The sequence below is a fragment of the Bos javanicus genome, chromosome 1 (genome assembly GCF_032452875.1).
Source record: "Bos javanicus breed banteng chromosome 1, ARS-OSU_banteng_1.0, whole genome shotgun sequence".
NCBI lineage: Eukaryota > Metazoa > Chordata > Mammalia > Artiodactyla > Bovidae > Bos > Bos javanicus.
The window spans coordinates 66,786,069-66,806,639 of record NC_083868.1 but is presented as its reverse complement, the minus strand read 5'-3'; the positions used below and the strand labels follow the sequence as shown (position 1 = coordinate 66,806,639).

Sequence of the window (20,571 nt, the reverse complement as noted above, 5' to 3'; positions counted from 1 at the left end):
TCGTAGAGACTGGTGGTGCCCCATGAGGCTGGAGACATTGAAAGTGACAAAGTGAAAACTGCTTGATGTTGACTGGGTGCAAGAGGTCCAGGGGAAGTAGCACTGGTTTTGGAACTGGTGGTCAGTCCAAGGTCAAATCTTGGCTTTAGAATATCTCCCAGTCTTCTCATCTATGAATTGTGACTAGTAATAGCCTCCTTGCTCTGTTGTTGTGAAAAGCAAACGAGGTCTTGCATGTAAATAACCTGGCACATAGCATGCTCTGCTGCTATTTAGTCTTCATCACTGCTTTTCCACCTTCCTTTTGGACTTTCCAATCCTCACTTTGACCTTTCCACAAAGATCTTCCTTCCGTCACTGGGTGGATGATCATTCTTCCCCCAAACAGGTTTGTAAACCCCTTCACCTTCCACTGTGGCCTCTCAAAACCTGTGTGGGTCCTGGGCCCTCACTCACGTTACTTCCCCTCAGCCACTTTATGTGCATACCTTGGAAACTTCATCCTTTATTCGAATAGGCCTCACCTGGGGTTTTCCTCTGGATTTTACAATCGTATGGTTTTTAATTTGAAAGGGTCTATTTGGTTTCCTTATTGTAACACATGAAATTACCCCACCTATCAGAGCACAGCAAATTATTCATATTCCATGTAGTTTTCAAATTTTCTTTTCTTCCTTGTACTCAGCAATCAAAATATAAGACTGACTAAATTGGAAAGCCCTACTATCAAAACATTTGGAATAATATTTCCCAAACTTCAGTCATTCTGGCCACTAGTCTCACTTCATATCTGTGCAAAATCTATACTATTTTTTGTACAATATTTTTCTCTTCACTTACTTTAAGTAAATTTGTTTAAAAAGGACTCCTTATGTCGATATTAAAAATTTTTTAAAGCAGTATCATTTGCCATAAATAAAGGATAAGTAAAAATAACAAGTCACACTAGACTTCAGAATCAAAGATATGTGTGTTCAAATGCCACCTCCTATAGTTAATAGCTGTGTGTTCTTAGGGAAGTGACTTAACTTCTGTGAGTCTTAGTTTCCTCACAGAAGTAATGCTAAATATTTTCTAATCTCATTGTGAGAGTCAGATAGGATGACATAATTATATACATAGTACTTAGCACAGATTGTGGCATGTAGTAGTTTCCTTTAAAAAAAAAAAAAGTGGTTTTTTTTTCATTTCCTGTTTTCCATATCCCTTCTTTCATCTGCTAACTTTAGTTCTTGCTTAGAGCAGCCTCCTCGGAAGCTGTAACATGGAAGTGCAGGGAGATGAGGCAGGCAGCAGAAATAAAGTACAGTGTCATGGAATTCTCCTACTCCATGACTTAGAGATGCAGAGTTGTTTAAGGGACCTCAGAAGTCATTCCAGTCTCTTACTCAAGCAAGGAATCCCCTTGATATCATCTCTGATAGATGGAGGTCCAGTCTTTGCTTTTTCACTAATGTTGGAAAACTCACTATCTGATGAGAGTTCTAAGAGAAAAGCCTTCTTTATAATAATCCCGTCATCCACCTTTCACTCCTCACTCCCAGAAATACAATCTACTTGTCCCTGTCATCTTTTCTAAAACTACCAGAATATATGTATCTATATCTAGATATAAAATCCTCCAAATAGTTGAAAGCAAATATTATAAATTTCCTTAATAGTCTCTTCTTGCAACTAAATATAATCAGCTGTTCCTCATATGATTTGTTCTCCAGAACCATAATCAACTGGGGCTTCCTAGTTGGGGCTAGTGGTAAAGAACCTGCCTGCCAATGCAGGAGACATGAGAGATGCAGGTTGGATCCCTGGGTTGGGAAGATCCCCAGGAGGAGGGCACGGCAACCCATTCCAGTATTCTTGGCTAAAGAATCCCGTGGACAGAGGAGCCTGGTGGGCTACAGTCCACAGGATCATAAAGAGTTAGAGCTGAAGTGACTTAGCACACATGCACACGTGCACCCTAATCAACTCAGTGGCTCTCACACTGGCACCCACCTCCCTGAGTTTGTCAGCTATCTTTTTGCTCACATAATGAAACAGGCAGTGACAAGATCACTTTTGTAAATGGGTCAGAGATCAAATTAGCCTATATACATTTCCACTGGGAGGTTGGCCGACCATGACTTTTTTTTCACATGTCAAGTCAGATCACCACCCTCTGGCCCCATCTTGTTTGTATATCAGTATTTGGGGCCAGTGTTCAACCAGTCAAAATTACTTTGAATCCCACATATTTCATCCATTGTAAATTAGCCATCCTTCCAAGTCCGTGCCACTTGAAAATCTTATAAGGAAGCTCACCAAGGCTCATCAGAGCCAAGGATACAGAGGGTTCAACAGTGATGGTGGTCAGCAGTTTCAAATGCTGAGAAGAGGTCAAGCAAAATGAAGATCAGTTCCTTGTGTCAATGAGGAGGAAGTTGCTGGTAACCTCAGAAATCTGCCTTCTGTGTGGGGCTGCTTCCTCTACTGCTTTCCTCCCAGATGTTCTTAGGTCTGAGGAGGCCGTGGCTACCGGGAAAGCAGCAGGAGGGGAGTGGCTTGTAGACAGTAGCTGAGTGGAGGAAATGGACCCCTTCCCCATGTCCTTGCCCAGCTTGCTCAAGAGATGTTCCTTTGGGACCATGTAGTTAGGGTCTACTCTGGGAGGCAAAGCTAGAAACCTGTGGCATTTGGAAACATCCAAACACTTAGCTGAATTTTCCAGTTCCAGTTGTATTCGTTGTTTTATATATATGGCTTTCTGTGGCCAGGGGTCAGGAGGCACTCTAAAAGCATTCCAGGTGGTGGTGGTGGTTCTGATACTAGCCAAATAGTTTCCACAAATAATTGTAGAGGCATAATTTATTGAAATATTAATCAGTGTTTGTTTTCTGGGCTTCCTTGATACAGAGATTTTTTACAAAGGAGAAAGCAGAAGAGACTTAAAGTCAAAAGCACTTTTGGACTTTTGTGAAAGCCCCTGGAAAAGACAATGTAGGTGCCCTAGAAGGTGAGAGGTGAGACAGAGAGTGCTTTTGAGATGCAGAAGGGAGGGAGAGAAGGGCAGAGGTGTGTGGGGCCTGTGCATAGCGGGATCCAATCAACCCACACACTGCTCCCAAGGGCACAACAACCTCAGGGGAGATGGTTCATGCAGGAGACCCATCCTCAGTGAATGACCTCATTCCCCACTGTAGCGTGGGGGCAGAGAGCTGCCAGACTTCACAGACCACTGTGGGCTGGAGAATAGGGATGCTGATAGCAACCAGTATAGACCAGGACTTCCACCACTTTTTAGGTAAGCTTCTGAATTCTGACTGGGCCACAAGCAGGGGAGGGCACCCCTGTATGATCAATCTGGAAGGCAATTAGTCCTGAATATTCATTGGAAGGACTGATGCTGAAGCTGAAACTCCAATACTTTGGCCACCTGATGCGAAGAACTGACTCATTTGAAAAGACCCTGATGCTTGGAATTGAAGGCGGGAGGGACAAGGGGATGACAAAGGATGAGCTGGTTGGATGCCATCACCGACTTGATGGACATGAGTTGAGTAAGCTCCAGAAGTTGGTGATGGACAGGGAAGCCTGGTGTGCTACAGTCCATAGCGTTGCAAAGAGTCAGACACAACTGAGCGACTGAACTGAGTGACTAACTTGTCTATCTGTCACAGTGGGGGCTCACAGGTGGGATTAAGAAATAAGAAAAGTGATGATGTCTTACACACTTGGACTCATGAACAGAACTTCACACCCTATGTGTAATGTAATCCAGGAATGGGGGCCCAGGATTGAACTGAAAACAGAGTTTCTGAATTGTTGTTTATTTAGAACAGCTGCAGCCCAGGGTTGGGTCCTATTCTTATTGCCAGCCTTGCTGCACAACCTCTAATGATGCAGGAGAGTTAGCCATCCCAACATCTGACTCTACTTTTAATGAAATTCTGCTGGATTCACAGACAGGTTCCCTAATACCACCTGAGAGAGAGAGAGAGCATAAAACATCTGCTATGAAATTTACCTCTTACTGCTGTTGTAAAATTGTCTTTTTAGAACCCTCCCTACTTAAGGCATAAACATCCTGACAATAAGAGAAAGAAAAGACAAAACACAGACTGGAAGAAAACATTTGTAAAACACAAATCTGATAAAGGACTGGTATCTAAAGTGTACCAAGAACTCTTAAACCTCAAATATAAGAAATCAACTCAATTTAAAAATGGCAAAAGATCAGATCATACAAAAGTCATCAAGGATATACTGATGGCAAATAAGCATATGAAAAGATGCTCAGCTTCATATATCATTAGGGAATTGCTGATTAAAACAACAATGAGCTAGTAACTGCATACCTGTTAGAATGGTTAAAATTCACCAAACTGCCAGTGCCCAGTGCTGATGAGAATGTGGGGCAACAGGAACTCTCATTCATGGCTGGTAGGAATGAAAGGTGCTTTGGAACAGTTTCTTATAAAATTTAACATAAGCCTACCATATGACCCAGCAGTCATGCTCCTAGGTATTTACCTGATGAACTGAAAACTAGGTCCCCACAAAAACCAACACACAAATATTTGCAGCAGCTTTACTCATTATTGTCCCAAACCAGAAGCAACTAAAATGCCCTTTAATAAGTGTATGGATAAGCCAACTGTGATACATCCATACAATGAGATATTATTCAGTGATTAAAGCATGAGCTATTAAGCCACAAAAAGACATGGAAGAACTTTAAATTCATACTTTTTGATGAAAGAAGACAGTTTGAAGAGACTCTATTCTGTATGATTCTGACTAGATGACCTAGAAAACACAAAACCATGAGAGACAGTATGAAGATCAGTGGTTGCCAGTGTCCATGAGGAGGGATGAACAGGTGGAGAACAGGGGATTTTGAGGGCAGAGAAACTGCTCTGTGTGATACTGTAGTGGTAGATACAGGTTATTATAAATTTGTCAAAATTCATACAACACAAAGAGTGAGACAAAGTATAGAACAGAAAGATGATAGAAAGTATTAGTTGCTCAGTTATGTTCAACTCTTTGCGGACATGATATTGTCTGCCAGGCTCCTCTGTCCATGGGATTTCCCAGGTAAGAATACTGGAATGGGTAGCCATTCCCTTCTCCAGGGATCTTCCTGACCTTGGCATTGAACCCAAGTCTCCTGCATTGCAGGAAGATTCTTTACCATCTGAGCTACCAGGGAAACCCCTATTAGAAATTCATCAAAATTCATAGAACACAAAGGGGGAGACTTAAGGTATGGACTTTAGATAATAATATATCAATACTGGTTCATTAATTGTAACAGATATACTACACTAATGCAAGATGATAATAATAGGGGAAATGGTCTACAAAACAGGGGTCATATGGGAATTCTCTGTATTATCTGCTTAATTTTTCTGTAAATCTAAAACTATTTTAAAAATAAAATCTATTAATTAAACACACAGACGTACTAACCGCATACATTGATTCCTGGTAAAGCAACCAAATGAATGCTGTGACATTTTAGTGGGCTTCTAGACTAGTGGGTAAGAAATTAGCATCAATTTCACAGTCCAAAGATTCACTTCTCTGTGTTGCACACTTGTAATCAGATGCCACACATAAAATGCTGCAGTGAAAAATCTCCAGGTTTGTATTTCTGCCTTCTATTTTGACATTTTTTTTCTCTTTCTGGTGTGAAACTGTTTTTTATGTCAGTTCCTTAGGTAAATCAAAGGAAAAGCCCCCATTGTTTTCTAAGGGCCAGATCAATTAAAAATAGCTTTCAGTTCCATGTTTCTGGAGGAACATTCTTAGAAATAAAATGTTTCTTTTTTCTTTGGAGGGGATGAAATCTTGACTTATACTTGAAATAAATTTTATATAGTTAAGTATTGTTGAGTATTTTCCTCTGAACCAAAATTCTGCAGCCTCAGTATTTATATCCTGCAAGTGGGTTGACAAGGTAGGTGAGACCCTCACCCTTATAGCCTCTAACACGGCTCCCCTCCCATCTTAGGCTGGCTTGTTTGGTCTCTCTAGATGCCCCTCCTTTACTCACTTTCTCATGATGCAAATTCACACCTATCATTCATGCGTGCTAAGAAAGAGGCCTTGTGTGTTGTTTCTTAACTTGGGTTTGATCAGCTTCTGAACACCAAAACTAGGATGCATAATATGCTTTTGCCTACATGTCCTCTAAGAAGTCAGAAAGGCAAGGGGCACCAGCGGTTATTTGCAAGATTCTATCAAGTGAATGCAAAAGATTCTTGTGGGCACTTTCTCTCAAAATCACGCGGTGGCTTAACAAAACATACCCTAACTTCAGCAGCAAAATATGTTTCTTTGTATTGAAGATTACATTAGCACATACTGAAAAGCAGGTTAAGGAAAAAAAATTGTTGAAAGGGTGTCAGGATACATCCATTTTAGAGAAAGAAGTTCTGTTTTACCAGAGATGGGGGTGAGCTTCAGATAAGCTGTTCTTTGTTGGGCTGGGGTGAGTGAGGAAGGGGAGTGAAAAGTTGTAGTTGAATCACTCGAATACACCGGGATTCTTGGTCCCCGGAGGAGAAGAATTCAATCTGGGGCCAGAGACGAGGCTTGATCGCTCGGAGCTTTTGTGTAATAAAGTTTTATTAAAGTATAAAGGAGATGGAGAAAGCTTCTGACATAGGCATCAGAAGGGGGCAGAAAGAGTACCCGCTTGCTAGTGTTAACAATGAGGTTATATAATCCAAAGAATGTCTGGAAGTTGTAAAGACCTCATCAGACCTACTCCCATAATTTACATTTTAAGATAACACTGTCCTCAGGCAAGATACATCCTTGTAAAGACCAGGTCTACTCCCATAATTTACATTGTAAGATAACAGAAGGTTGAATCCAAAGACTGTCCTTAGGCAGGATACATTATTGTTATATAATCCTAAGGAATGTGGAGAAAGAAAAAAGTTTGTCCTTTCTTCCTCCTTGAGAATTCCAGACCCCACTCTCCTTGGGGACCCCTAGACTCCCTATCAACCTGCCTAGGAAATGACTCTCTCAGGAGGAAGATGGAGTTGGGTACAACAACCCTGGCATGTGAGGAACCACCCATCCCATACTCAGGATCTGAGAGCGATCCATGGTCTGGTGGAGACAAGGCAGAATGGGATGGGGACAGGCTTCAACACACCCAGAAATCAGGAGTTTCTGAGAAGTGTGATGTCTGCAGTGTGAGGAATGGCGATATTTGTCTCTGTGGAACAAGGCCCTTCACCAGGGGACAGGTCCTGGCGACGAGCTGGGAACTGGACTGCGGGTGAGAAGCAAGGTGAAGTCACAGAGCAACTGCAGCTTAAGGGACCGAGGAATCCACACTCACTTAGTGGACAGTGACCAGGATCAGAAGCAGCAAGATAACACCCAGAACACCCCTTCCCACCTGCCTGCCGTGTGTACGCACACCTCCTGGAAGGACTGGGCAGAGCATCAGGGCTGCTGCCAGAGCATCCATGGGGGCTGGCAGTGACTATAGACTCTAGTGGCAGCCAAATATGCACATTTTATGTTTCACCTGTGTTCCCAGCCGTCTTTGTATCTCAGTTAACATTTCCCATTTTCCAATAATTCTTAAAAATCCACAGATGGATTTAGAATTCCTACTTTTTAATTTGCCTTCATTCATCAACAAATGCTTAACCAGCCTTGATTGGGTGCAGGCCTTGGGCTAGCCCTGGGATCCAAGGTGAGCCAAAGCCAAGGGTACCTGCCCTCCCATATCCTGCAGGAGACCTGCACAGTCTAATAATGTCAAGGCACACGCGTGCTAAGTCGCTTCAGTCGTGTCCAACTCCTTGCGACACTATGGACTGTATCCCCCCAGGTTCCTCTGTCCATGGGGTTCTCCAGGCAGGAATACTGGAGTGGGTTGTAATACCCTCCTCCAGGGGATCTTCCTGACCCAGGTATTGAACCTGCGTCTCTTATGTCTCCTGCATTGGCAGGCAGTTTCTTTACCACTAGCGCCACCTGGGAAGCCCCAATATTGTTAGGGTACTTGCCAGCAGCTGATTTTCTACATAAACAACTTCAGTTACATATGATGCCCTAATGATCAGATACCATCTAAAGAGCATGAAATAGATTCTAACTAGATTAGGTAGGCCACAATTAGAAAAAATTTCCCCAGGCCCTCCATCTCAAGGATAGGCCATCTAAGAGATACTTCATATTTTAAGTAGTTACAGTGTCTGCATGACTATTAATCATGGGTGGCCCCAATTGAGAGAGCTCACTTGAAGGAGGGGTAGACTCAGTGATCCTTAACTAATTTAGTAATTCTGTACTCTAGCTATTCAGGTTTATTACAATACAATCTTACAATCTCAGGGCTTCTTCTGATAGCTTACGCAAAAGATGGCCTACTAGTTAACAAATAACAAAACTACATAAAATCTTTCCAAAAGGAATAAAATCTATACAGTGGCAAGTTAAAAGATTGATACAATAAACTGCCAATATTGGTGATGGCACTTTTCAGAATCTAACGAAATGAATATCTGATTCCAAAGTGATATCCTTTCAATCTTAGCATTACCTGGGAGTATTGAACCTCAACTCAGAAGATTGTGATCTCTGAATTTAAAGTGGCCCCTTGCTTAAGAATAGGTGCTTACACATTTTGAGAAACTGTTGTTTCTTTCTCAACAGTTTCTGAAATGACAAAGCATTTGACATTTGTCATTTCCTTTATAACCTCAGTTAGAAGAAATAAAATGAGGTAATATTCTAAAATGTAAAAGTTGCTAGAAGAGTTACTTCCATATATTTTTTCCTATGTGTGCAGAGGAGAGAATATAAACATAACAAAACTAACACATTTTAACAAACGGCAGCAGATTTCAACTTTAGGGAAGCACAAAAATCTGTGAAAGCACCTTTTTATGCAAAATATTTATATGAGTATAAATAAAATGGGCACTACAAAATAAAATAAACTAGACTGGGGCATACAGAGCACAGCTAATATGACTAAGCTTGTTAAAAAAAAAAAAAAAAAAAAACCACTGGATTTTTTAAAGCTTCCATTTCACAGCAGGGTTGAGGGAGGAGGCACTGCATTACCCAAAGGCTCACTTCCCTGTGTCATCTCTGTAACCAAAAGCAAAGCACAGAAGACTTCTGCGAACCTTTAAAATATGCATTTGTCAACTTGGATTTGCAATTTTCAAGTTGGTAGTGCAGAACCATAGAAGTGTAATTTTTGCAGTTCCCTTCACACACCTTTATCTGGAAAATTCTAAAGGTGCACCACCACACGGATGTGTTGGTACCTAAAAGAAATTTTCCAGTAAAACACGATGTTGCTCTTCCTACTCTTCAGCAATGTGAGTAAAGCTTTTTTGGAAGAGTGCCCTAAATAGATTCCCACACATCTGGTTTAAGACGAAAAACAATTTCAAATAAGACTTGAGCTGGTTAGCTACAGTTTTAATGTGAGGAGTTGGAATTTTTAAGAAGGATGGCACTTGTAAATCAGTTCCATCTTCATGTCTCATGGATTGAAGACAAAATATTGTATTTGTCATCACACTTGAGTTGCATTTTCACTGTGCATGGCCTATTTGCATACAAACAAAAGAGATTATTTTTAAAAGAGGTTTTCTGTGTTTTTGTTTTGGTCCTTTGGGATGACTGTGGTAAGACAGGACCAAGCCATTTTCATAACTTGGATTTCACACGTAAGTTTAAATGACCCCCTCACTTCCCCTTCCTCACCATCCACTTCCAATTCATTGGCGGCCCATGTTAAGATCTTGGTCACCACTCGTCAGGACTATTGCAACAGACTCCAAGCTGATTCCTTCTCACTATGCTTTACCCCAGTGGTCCCCAACCTTTTTGGCACCAGGGACTGGTTTTGTGGAAGACAATTTTTCCATGGACCAGGGTTGGGGGATGGTTTCAGGATGATTCAAGCACATTGCACTTATTGTGTGCTTTATTTCTATTATTATTACATTAGCTCCACCTCAGATCATCAGGCATTATTAGGTCCCAGAGGTTGGGGTCCTCTTCTTTACCCTACCATTATCTGTCATCAAGAACAATCTGATTTATGGAACGTCCTTGCTTTAAAGACTTACTCCCTGTTCCTCATGGATAGTTATCACACTTCTTACTTAGCAAGACCCATGGGGCCCTTCACAGCCTGAATCCAAGTTTTCTCTTCTGCTTTTATTCATCAGCTCATATAACTCACCCTCTAGTCACACGAACTGTTCTCTAGTTTTGGACCCTCACAAACCCTTTCATGACTCTTTGCCTTCTTTACCTTTGCACAAACTGTTCCTTCTGTCTAGAATGCCTTTCCTGCCTTCTCTGTTTGGGAAAATTCTTCTTTTCCTTCAAGATTCAATCATTCCACGGTTCACAGTTGAAACCTTTTTTATTTTTTTGGCCATCCTTCCCTCCTCTTTTCACAATATCTCTATCATCCTTGCTCCAAAATCACGTTATGTATTCTTCCATTATAACAGTTTCCTCATTGTGCTACAGTCTCACTGCTCATATGGCTCTCCTGTCCTGTCTTCCACAAGTGCAGGGGACATGTTTCATTTCCCTTTGCATTCCCGCTGCTTAGCAAAGGAACAGGTCCAATAAATGTCCTTAAAGCTAACATCTGTTAGCTGATTGCTTATGAGCTAGGTGCTCTGCTAAGTACTTCAAATCTCTCACTTCATTTAATCCACACGGCAAACATACAAAGTTTACAAGAGGAAACCGTTTCAGAAGTTAGGCCACTTTCCCAGGGATACACAGCTGGTGATCTCAAGATGTTGGTGAGATATAGAATTGAATCTTTTGTAATTTCTAGCTGATAATGCTATGTGACCATCGTTAGAATGTCAGGTGTCAGCGTACTTTTTTGGTGTGGTTTGGCACTTTTTGAGTAAGTCTCTCTACTCTGCCCCTTACTAATTTTGTGATGTTGAGTGACTTACTAAACCCCTCTAAACCTCAATTTCCTCATTTTGTTTTCAATGGGGAAAATAATACTCGGCTCACATGGTTGTCGTAAGGATCCAGGGACGACACCTTACGTACGTTCCTAGCCCTGTCTCAGCCATCACAGCTATCACTGTCCCTGTTCTGAGCCACACATTTCATATTCCTCCATTAGCTCACTTCATCCTTTTCCTCTGAAAAACAGAAACTGTTAAAACTTCTAACTGATGAATTAACTGAGACTTAGAGAAGTAAGTAACCTGCCCCAAAGTTCCTTTAATCTAAGCAAATGTTTCTCCTAAAGTTCTCCTAAAGCCCCCCACAACTGAATGAGCCCCTCAGATCGATACCTAAGTAGTGTGTAAAGGGATAATTCTGCCTGAATGTGTGAAAATTCTGATAACTGGGTTTCAGCTTGTTTTTCCTTTTTACACATTATTTTCTTACAACTATGAACATTTATTAAGCCTAACTTACATTTGTATATTTTAGGTGGCTTTTTTTGTTTGTTTGTTTGGCTCTCACTTTATTCACTTGCCTTGAGCCTGGCCTTCTCTCATCTGTAATTAGGAGGTCTATTATAGCAACTTCTGAGTTATAAGTAAGAATTCATTTGCTAGAATTCACCTAGAAAAGGCAGAGCCAAAGAAATTAAAGACTTCATTTCAAATATTGGAAATAATAAATTTTAAAGAAAAGAATGTGAAGCCTCAGATATTTCATTTTCACAAGACTTTGCATCCTTTATAAATGCTTATAACCCTCATAGCATTGGTAAGTACCAATTTTACTTTAATTTACAGATGAAAGTGCTAAAGTTTAGGAAGCTGGATAGCTTCCCCAAGGTGACACTGCTAATAAGTACAAAATTACTTATTAACTTATTATTTGACACCAGACCTGACTCAAAACTCAAACATTTATCCAAGACACAGAACTACAGACAAAGGGAAAACAGCCACTTTTGTGCTCCTGGGGTTCCCTCCCACATGTCACTCTTATAAAAATGTCATCATATTTGATATTTATACCACTAAGCTGAACTCTTTGAGTGCAGAAATCATGTATACTCATCTTTGGTATACTTCTAATGTGTGGCACTGTGCCTGGCATTGGAGAAGGAAATGGCAACCCACTCCAGTGTTCTTGCCTGGAGAATCCCAGGGACAGGGGAGCCTGGTGGGCTGCCATCTGTGGGGTCGCACAGAGTCGGACACGACTGAAGCGACTTAGCAGCAGCAGCAGTGCCTGGCATAAAGGTATTGGATAAACTGAAAAAAATTACTAAGAACAGAGAAATAGGCAGTGGTCAAGTTTGCCTGTATATGCTTTTTTAAGGCTTTTGATACAGTCTTAAATTCCAGAAAAGTTATAGCCATTCACAATCCCACAATCAGTGGTATATGACAGTACCATTCTTCATATATACACTGAGCATTTTTACCCTGACCTCCTAATAAAATATAAGTTGTTAATTTGATAAATGAAAATATCTCATTGGTGGTTCACTGTCATTTTCCTTAATACTTAGTGAGGATGAGTATTTTGTGTCTTTTAAAATTACATTTTAAACTCTTTATTTGGAAACAAAGCTTCAAAGGTGGTTGGACAAAAGAGTACAGGGAGGCCCTTGCACCTTTCCCCCAGTTTCCCCCAGTGGTATTGTTTTACATAATGCTAGTACAATGGCAAAATCAGGAGACTGACATCGGTTTAATCCACAGAGCCTATTCAGCTTTCACCAGTTTTAGGTTTCACGTGTACTCCTTATGTGTGTGTATGTAGTAGTTCTCTGCCATTTGCTCACACACATAGATTCATGCAGCAATTGCCATTATCAGGATACTGAACTGATTCATCACCCCAAGACTCCCTGGTGTTAACTCTCTGCAGCCACACATGCCTCTTCCTTTCCCCACCACCCCTAGCCATGGCAACCACCAACTGTTCTCCTGTCTGTGACTCCATTATTTCAAGAATGTCACATAAATGGAATCATATAGTAGCATTTTGGGATCAGCATTTTCACTTAGCATTATTGCCTGGAGAGTTCTTCAAGTTTGTGTGTGTATCAGTAATTGATTCCTTTTATTGCAGGGTAGTATTCCATGGTACTGGAGTTTTAGCTTCAGCATCATTCCTTCCAAAGAAATCCCAGGGCTGATCTCCTTCAGAATGGACTGGTTGGATCTCCTTGCAGTTCAAGGGACTCTCAAGAGTCTTCTCTGATGCTGGGAGGGATTGGGCGCAAGAGGAGAAGGGGACGACAGAGGATGAGATGGCTGGATGGCTTCACTGACTCGATGAACGTGAGTCTCAGTGACTTCCGGGAGTTGGTGATCTACAGGGAGGCCTGGCGTGCTGCGATTCCTGGGGTTGCGAAGAGTCAGAAACAACTGAGCGACTGATCTGATCTGATCTGATCTGATTCCATGGTACATGTGTGCTCCAGTTTGTTTAATCATGCATCCATGGAAGGACATTTCCCCCCTAGTTTTTGACTATTAGGAATAAAGCTGGTATGAATATTCATGTACTGTTTTTTGTGTGAACATAGGTTTTCATTTCTCCAGGATAAATGCCCAACAATGCAATTGCTGTGTTATATGATAAATGTATGCTTAGTTTTGTAAGAAATTGCCAAACTGCTTTCCAGAGGGGCTGTACTATTTTACAGTCCCAATAGCAATATCTGAGTGATCTAGTTTCTCTACACCCTGCCAGTATTTGGTGTTACCGTTATTTTTTACTTTATCCATTCTAATGTGTGTGTGCTAATATCTCAATGAGGTTTTAATTTTCATTCCCATAATGGATAATGATGTTGAATGTCTTTTCATGTGCTTATTTGTCATCTGTATATCTTCTTTGGGGAAATGTCTTTATATCTTTTGCCCACTTTCTAATTGGATTATTTGTTTACTGTTTAATCTGATAAATGAAAATACCTCATTGATGTTTGAGTTGGCATTTCTTCAATTTCTACTGAAAATGAACATTTCTTGTTATTTATATATATTTTAAATCACTTAATTATTAACTACATTGGATTGCTTTTGTCACTTCATAATTTTGTTTTCTATTCCCAGTTACACTATAAAAATTATATGTCAGCTTTTTGTTCTATACTCTCCATGCTGCCTTAAAACTATCAGGTTCTTGCTGATAGTTCTATTGTTTAGTTGGTTGAAAATAGTCATAAGATGGAGGTGATGATCTAGGTTTTCCTTTTGGGTCCTTATTATTTCAGGTTTTATCCCATGATTATTTCCTGTCTGGTACTGACTAATTTATTTATTTCACTAAATGCTCATTTAACAAATTTTTATTAGCTCCTTAGTAAAGTCAAACCTGATAAATTTGATCCTCAATAATAAAGAAGTGTGATATTTGGGTTGCTTGGCAAAAAGTATCCTGAGGCTACAGAAAGCAAATTTTAGGTTCATTTTGACTTTAAAGCTTTCTAAGAAAATGCTTCAGTACTTCCCTATTCCAATTCTACTATGCTTTTTTCCTGCTTATTGACATACATTATGAATGATCCCCCAAATTCCACTCAGGCTTGTCTTTTCCTTTACATCATCAGATTCACCACAGGCTTACAACATCCCCTTTACAACATCAGATTCATCATAGATTTCATCTCTGGGAAGCTTTAAATAACACATTTCTTAGGGCTTAAAAAAAGAGAATGTAATCTGTGTTAGAACATGTAAAATGACAGCTGGAAAAAGCAGAGGAGACACCAGGTCTGTCTGGCTGACTCCAAGGTGTCTCCATGTGGCTCTTTCTGGGCAGCATAGATGAGCTTGGTTCAGTGAAGAGGTCCCCTCTCATCACTCAGTGTTTTGTGGGAGTGGTCTATCTGCTGTCTCGCTTCTCAGCTCTCTAAGACCTACCCCTCTACTTAGCTGAGTGCTCCGCAAAGGTCGCCACAGACCTCTGGACTGATATTTTCAGTCATTCTCCTACTTCACCTTTCTGCAGAATTAACACTGTGACTACCCTCTATATTGTGGAATATTTTTCTCCTCTTAGCTTAGGTGACCTAATCCTTTTTTTGGTTCCTCCCTCACCTCTCTGAAATACTTATTCATGGTTTCTTCCTCTGACTATCTGCACTCTCACCAAAGGATTATTTACACCCACCAAATGGATTAGATTGTTAGGGATGTGGTAACAAAGTACTGAGTGGCTTAAATGGAAATTTGGAAGCTGGAAGTCCAAAATGAAGTTATCAGCAGTGCTGATCCCTTCTGAGGGTTATAAGGGAGGGATCTGTTACAAGGCCTCTCTTCTTGGTACATGGCTATCTTCTCCAGGTTTCTTTACATTGTCTTCCCTCTATGCCTGCTTCTGTGTCTACATTTCCTCTTATTTTTAAACATATCAGTCATCTTGGATTAGGGCCCACCCTAACAACCTCATTTTATCTTGATTATCTATGCAGAGACTATCTCTAAATACAGTTACATCCTGAGGTCCCATTGAGAAGAATGGTACTTTCATATACTACTGATTATGGGGTTGTGAATGGCTATAATTTTTCTGGAAAGCAATTTAAGACTACAAATTTTGAGGGAACACAATCAACCCTTAACCCTCAGTCCCTAGAATCACTTTTTCTGTATCTCAGGTGCTCAGTGTAGAAATTCAGTAAATATACTTTGTCTTTCTGTTGGCCATGTCCTCCTCTTTTTTTTTTTTTAACTGAAGTATAGTTGATTTACAATATTGTGTTAGTTTCAGGTGTATGCCTGCCCTCTTCCTTGTATCTCTCTCCTCTTTGGGTTCCAGTGACACCATTTTTTTCCTACCTTGTTCCACTCTCTCGAGGCTCTCCTTGATGTCTAATGTGGACTCATTATCTTCATATACCTCCCTCGATTTTGAAGTTTTCCAGGTTCTATCCTTGGCTGCTTCTTACTCCACCATCCCCTCTCCCTAGCAATCTCACCCACAAAGAGAATTTCAACTATAACCTATACTGAGGCTGAAGACCTTTAATGTTTTCTGCAGCCCATACCTCTTTCTTGAACTTCACACCTGTATATCCGCTTGTCTGCTTGGACATCACCATCTAGCTGCTCCAAGAGATCTCAAATTCAGCATGTTAAAAAATGAATTCAACTTCTGTCCTCTTTCCCCATGGCCCAAACCCATCCACATTTTGGGAAGGATGCCACTGTATATACTTAGATCTCTCCTTTCAAGCTCAATATCTGTCAAAAAGCAAATTCTGCCAATTCTAGTTTGTAAATATGTCCCAAATGCGTCCTCTCCTCTCTGATCCCACCATAACTGCCCTGGTCTCATGTTCTCAACTCTTCTCCTTGAATCAGTTTCCTATAGTCTTTATAGTCTAATAATTTCCTAAATGATTTCGTTGTTACCTTAAATCAGTTATGCATTCTGCTGCCTGTGGAATTAAAAAAAATTTTTATGGTATTTTTGCTTGTTTATGGTTCTTCAAATGTAGGCTGTGATTTTGGGATAATCACAATGGATGCCTGGGCTTGTGGGGGTGGGGGCAGGGGGGTGTCTTTGTTCTGGCTCCTCCCAGGGTCCACCTCATCCTCTATGAGAACTATCTGTCAGGCATCTTCTTGCAGTATATCTGCAATTCCACACACCCCATCTGTCTGTTTGATCACCCCAACCTTGGGGGGTGGGGTTTGTTTAAGTTATGTAGACTCCCCATGAAGCTCACAGCTTGTGGCCTATAAAAGCCTCAGGAGGGTCTCTGAGCCATCTTTTCTCTCCTGCAATAGCTCTTTGCTCCTGGCTTCATCTCTGCATCTAACTCAGGTCTCAGCTGCTTTACCCTCATCCTTCTTTCCAGCATTTGACTTCCTGCTGTGATCAGAGTCATTCTCTGGAAGTGGCTGGACTTGTCCTTGGACTCTGCCTGTTTCATGTCATCTCCCCTGGGAGCCCAGCCTAGGGTTGCCCTGAGATGGCTGGATGGCATCACTGACTCAATGGATGTGAGTCTGAGTGAACTCCGTGAGTTGTTGATGGACAGGGGGCCTGGCGTGCTGTGATTCATGGAGTCGCAAAGAGTCGGACACGACTGAGCGACTGAACTGAACTGAACTGAACTGAGAGGCTCAGAGCAGACTGAACACTTACGCTGGACAAAAATCTTCCTGAATTCTAGTCCTAGCATTGGCATCAAGTAGCTGTATCATCTTGGACAAATGACCTCCCTTCTATTTCTTAATCCTAACTGTAATAGTAATTAACAATATTAATAGTCACTGAGTACTTTTCAAAGCAAGGTTCTAAGTTACTTAGAACCTTACATGGATTATCTCATTAAAATCTCACACTTATCACAATTATCCCCATTACACAGTAAAACACTAAAGAATTTCGATTGTTAAGCAACTTGTCCAAAGTCACACACCTAGAAAGTGAAAGAGTCAGGCACAGAAACCCCAGCACTTTGGTTCCTAAGTGTGGCCACTTAACCCCTGCACTGTTCTTCCTTTTACCATGCAGCTCTCTCTAGAGCCATACTATGCATTTGCAAAATAAGGAAATGAGCATTCTGATCTCTTCCACATAGAATATTTTATGAAAACAGGCTTATCAGGAACTAGTGATTTATGGGTAGAGAGAGTATGTTTTTGAGGAGTCAAGAGACAGTCAAGAAACAAAAAAGTTAATCAAAAATGACCCAAGCCCTAACAATGAAACTCCACAAATTATGAGTGATCATGTACCACTGGACAGCTGACTGCTTTTCTGAAAGAAGCCAGCTATTGGTTATGTTTTCTTAAATATCTAGCTTTATTTTTCTGCCTGCAGATGTGATCCAAATTCAAAAGCACAAAGTAGAAAATAGAAATCATCTGTATTTCTGACTAACATTGTATATAGGTATTATGTGTAACAGTAGTAGCAGTGTACATTCTGGGTTTTTTGTTTTTATTTTTCTGTAAGCGAAACACATGAAGAATTGTTCTACATTAGAAGTTTTTAATGATTGCATGGTATTTCATTATGGATGTTCCATAGTTAACCAACTACTTATGTTTAGACATTTAAGTTGTTCTAAGATTTTCCCTATGAGAAACAATGGCAAGAAAAATATGCTTGAATCCTTACAATAAATTCCTAAAAGTTGAACTACTTGGTTAATAGGCATATATATTTTCAGAGCTTTTGGTATGTATTACTAGATTATCATCTAGAAAGATTGTATTATCATCAGCAAGTAACAAGGGTATAAATGTTCCTCCCTCCTTAGAAATCATAGGATTCTCGCTTGCTTTTCAAAATATTTGTCATTTTGCTAAAAGAAAAATGTCATTTCACTCTTAATTTGCATTTCTTTTATTTCAGATGGGACTAAACGATATTGGCCATTTATATTTTGAAGTTTCCTGCTCATGACCAATTTTCAAGCACTGTGAAACAAAGAGAATCTTAACATCAACAACGTACACAGCGGCCTTTGGTTCTATACACATCTGTAGCATAATTAAGAGGTATCACTTCTATGGTTCCACAAAATCTGTAAATTCTGAAATTGCTTACTTCTTATATGGGCAATAATTTCACTGGAGGGAAAAGAAGTCTTTACTTGGGAATTAAATTCTAATCTTCTGAAATAAAAGCAGAAAAGCTATCTACCAAACCAGTAAGCATTGGGTAGATGAGGGTTATGTAGATTTTCAAAGAACAATAATAACCAGTAACCCCAGCTGCCACCATCCAAGAGAAGGGTATGTGTGACTTTTTCCAGTAAGTCACAGCCATGGGGGCCTGCCAGGGCTTGGAGATACCCTGTGGTGCAGGGCAAAATGGAAAGAAAGATCTCAGCTTTACTCTTTCTGACCATCGTGATGTTTAGTTAATTATTTAGCTTCTTTAAGCCACAGTTTTCTCATCTATAAAACACAGTGATGATATCATCTGTCTGAGAGTCATTGCAAAGATTAAAATATAGTGAAATCACAGTAAACTTAGAGTATATCATGCATATTTAATACCCGGTAGCAAATTGAATTATTCCACCTCCTTCTGCTACTTTGCCATGCTCAGAATCTCCCATGGCCTGTTTGTGACTCACTATCTGGATTCTGTATTTTCTTCTTACACCTCTTCTTATTCCTCTTCCTTTTTCGTGGCCTTTCTTCTACTGTTTCTATCTCATTCGCCACCCCCAGGCCAAACTGAACTTGGTGTCCACTGAATTTACTCCCTGACGTTTGTTATACCTGTACAGACATTTAAAAGTTTCCTGATTCATGAAATCAATAACTGCAACATTTAAATATTTAAAAAGCAAATCTAAAAAATTAAATTATGTAAAAAACCCCTAACAGCCAATAAACATTTTGATATGTCCAGTAATTCACAATCTTTAATTAGTAGTCAAATGTTTTTGGTAGGAATTTTTTTAAATCTCCCCTGCCTTGGAGGTATGGGATCAACTTAGAGTGGTAGAGCAAGAAGGGAAGAATGCCTTCAAGACGTTAGCAAACCTTCCATAGCATAGATGGACCTTTCTCCCAAGTTTTCCTGCCACATAAATATGCCCTTAACACATAATTAGCATTCTTGGGCAAGAAGGACAGAAAACAGCACCATCCTCAACCTCAGCCCGATACTGAGGTCACCTAATTCATAACTGTCTTTCAAAGAATAAGAATGATCACTCACCATTTGAAACGCATTTTCGTTATTTCTGCTGTTGGGGTTACTTCTGGGAATGGACTGCGCTTGTCTGTCCGTCTGTCTGTCTGTGCTAGTCCGCTTTAGAGTGGCAGGAGGAGCAACCCCTCCTACATCCGTGAAAGCCTTCCTCCTCAATGACTGTATAATCTGTAACTTTCTGTATTAAAGGCTGTTCCTCTTTTTTTCTACAGATTTTGCCAACACTTGTGGAAGAAATTTAACCCTTTTCTTGCATTTGAGTGTTTTCACCTAGGTCTAAATGTATTTAAAAAATAATAATTCCGTGGCTTGAGTTCCAAACATGGCATTAAGATGAGATTAATTAAAAATCTCCCCTCTTGAAACTCCCTCAAAAAGCCTAAAAATTAACATAATTAACAAGACGGGGGAAAAAGACCTCTGCATTTATAAAATGGAATAAAAGAATATCCTATAGATTATGGTAAGACAATAGAAAGTATGATTTAGTATGGATGTGTATTGGAAGTGGGTAGCCTCCCATTGTGATTTCTATCACCAAGATGACAGATTTCACTGGACTTCAGGGACAAGGGGATGTTCTCATGTAAGATCTGCACGACCAAGGAGGGCAAACAAAAACCACCGCTTTTATTAGGTCACTCCTATTATAGCCAAAGATTAAACTGGTCAAAGAAAGGATCCTGAAATAGAGACCTGGAAAAAAAGCAGTATCCTAAAATTAAAAGATGTGCTCTGTGATGACTAGATGGGTGGGTTGGGGGAGGGGAAGGAGGGAGGGAATATATGTATATTCATATAGCTGATTCGGGCTTCCCGGTTGATACTGGTGATAAAGAGCCTGCCTGCCAATGCAGGAAACATAAGAGAAGTGGGTTCAGTCCCTAGGTCAGGAAGATTCTCTGGAGGAGGGCATGGCAATTCACTCTAGTATTC

General features: G+C 40.3%; 1 protein-coding gene and 1 long non-coding RNA gene across 6 annotated transcripts in view; one reads left to right on the top strand and one right to left on the bottom strand.

Annotated features, from left to right (window-relative positions):
- The window catches only part of LOC133240339 (uncharacterized), a 213,518-nt gene extending 194,551 nt beyond the window's left edge, over positions 1 to 18,967 (top strand). Inside the window, exon 4 of the long non-coding RNA XR_009734200.1 lies at positions 18,319 to 18,967. This is a non-coding gene — a long non-coding RNA (uncharacterized LOC133240339). The remainder of the gene's footprint in view (positions 1 to 18,318) is intronic.
- Positions 1 to 19,797, bottom strand: part of CD86 (CD86 molecule) — a 66,806-nt gene extending 47,009 nt beyond the window's left edge. For 3 of the 5 annotated variants that reach the window (XM_061404640.1, XM_061404840.1, XM_061404749.1), the window contains exon 1: positions 19,642 to 19,797. In XM_061404640.1, the coding sequence (XP_061260624.1) occupies positions 19,642 to 19,655 (14 nt within the window). In that variant the 5' untranslated portion in view covers positions 19,656 to 19,797. Of the gene's footprint in view, positions 1 to 4,725; positions 4,786 to 19,641 lie in introns of all 5 variants that reach the window. The other 2 variants (XM_061404724.1, XM_061404763.1) reach the window with 1 other exon arrangement.
- Between the last annotated feature and the right edge of the window lie 774 nt (positions 19,798 to 20,571).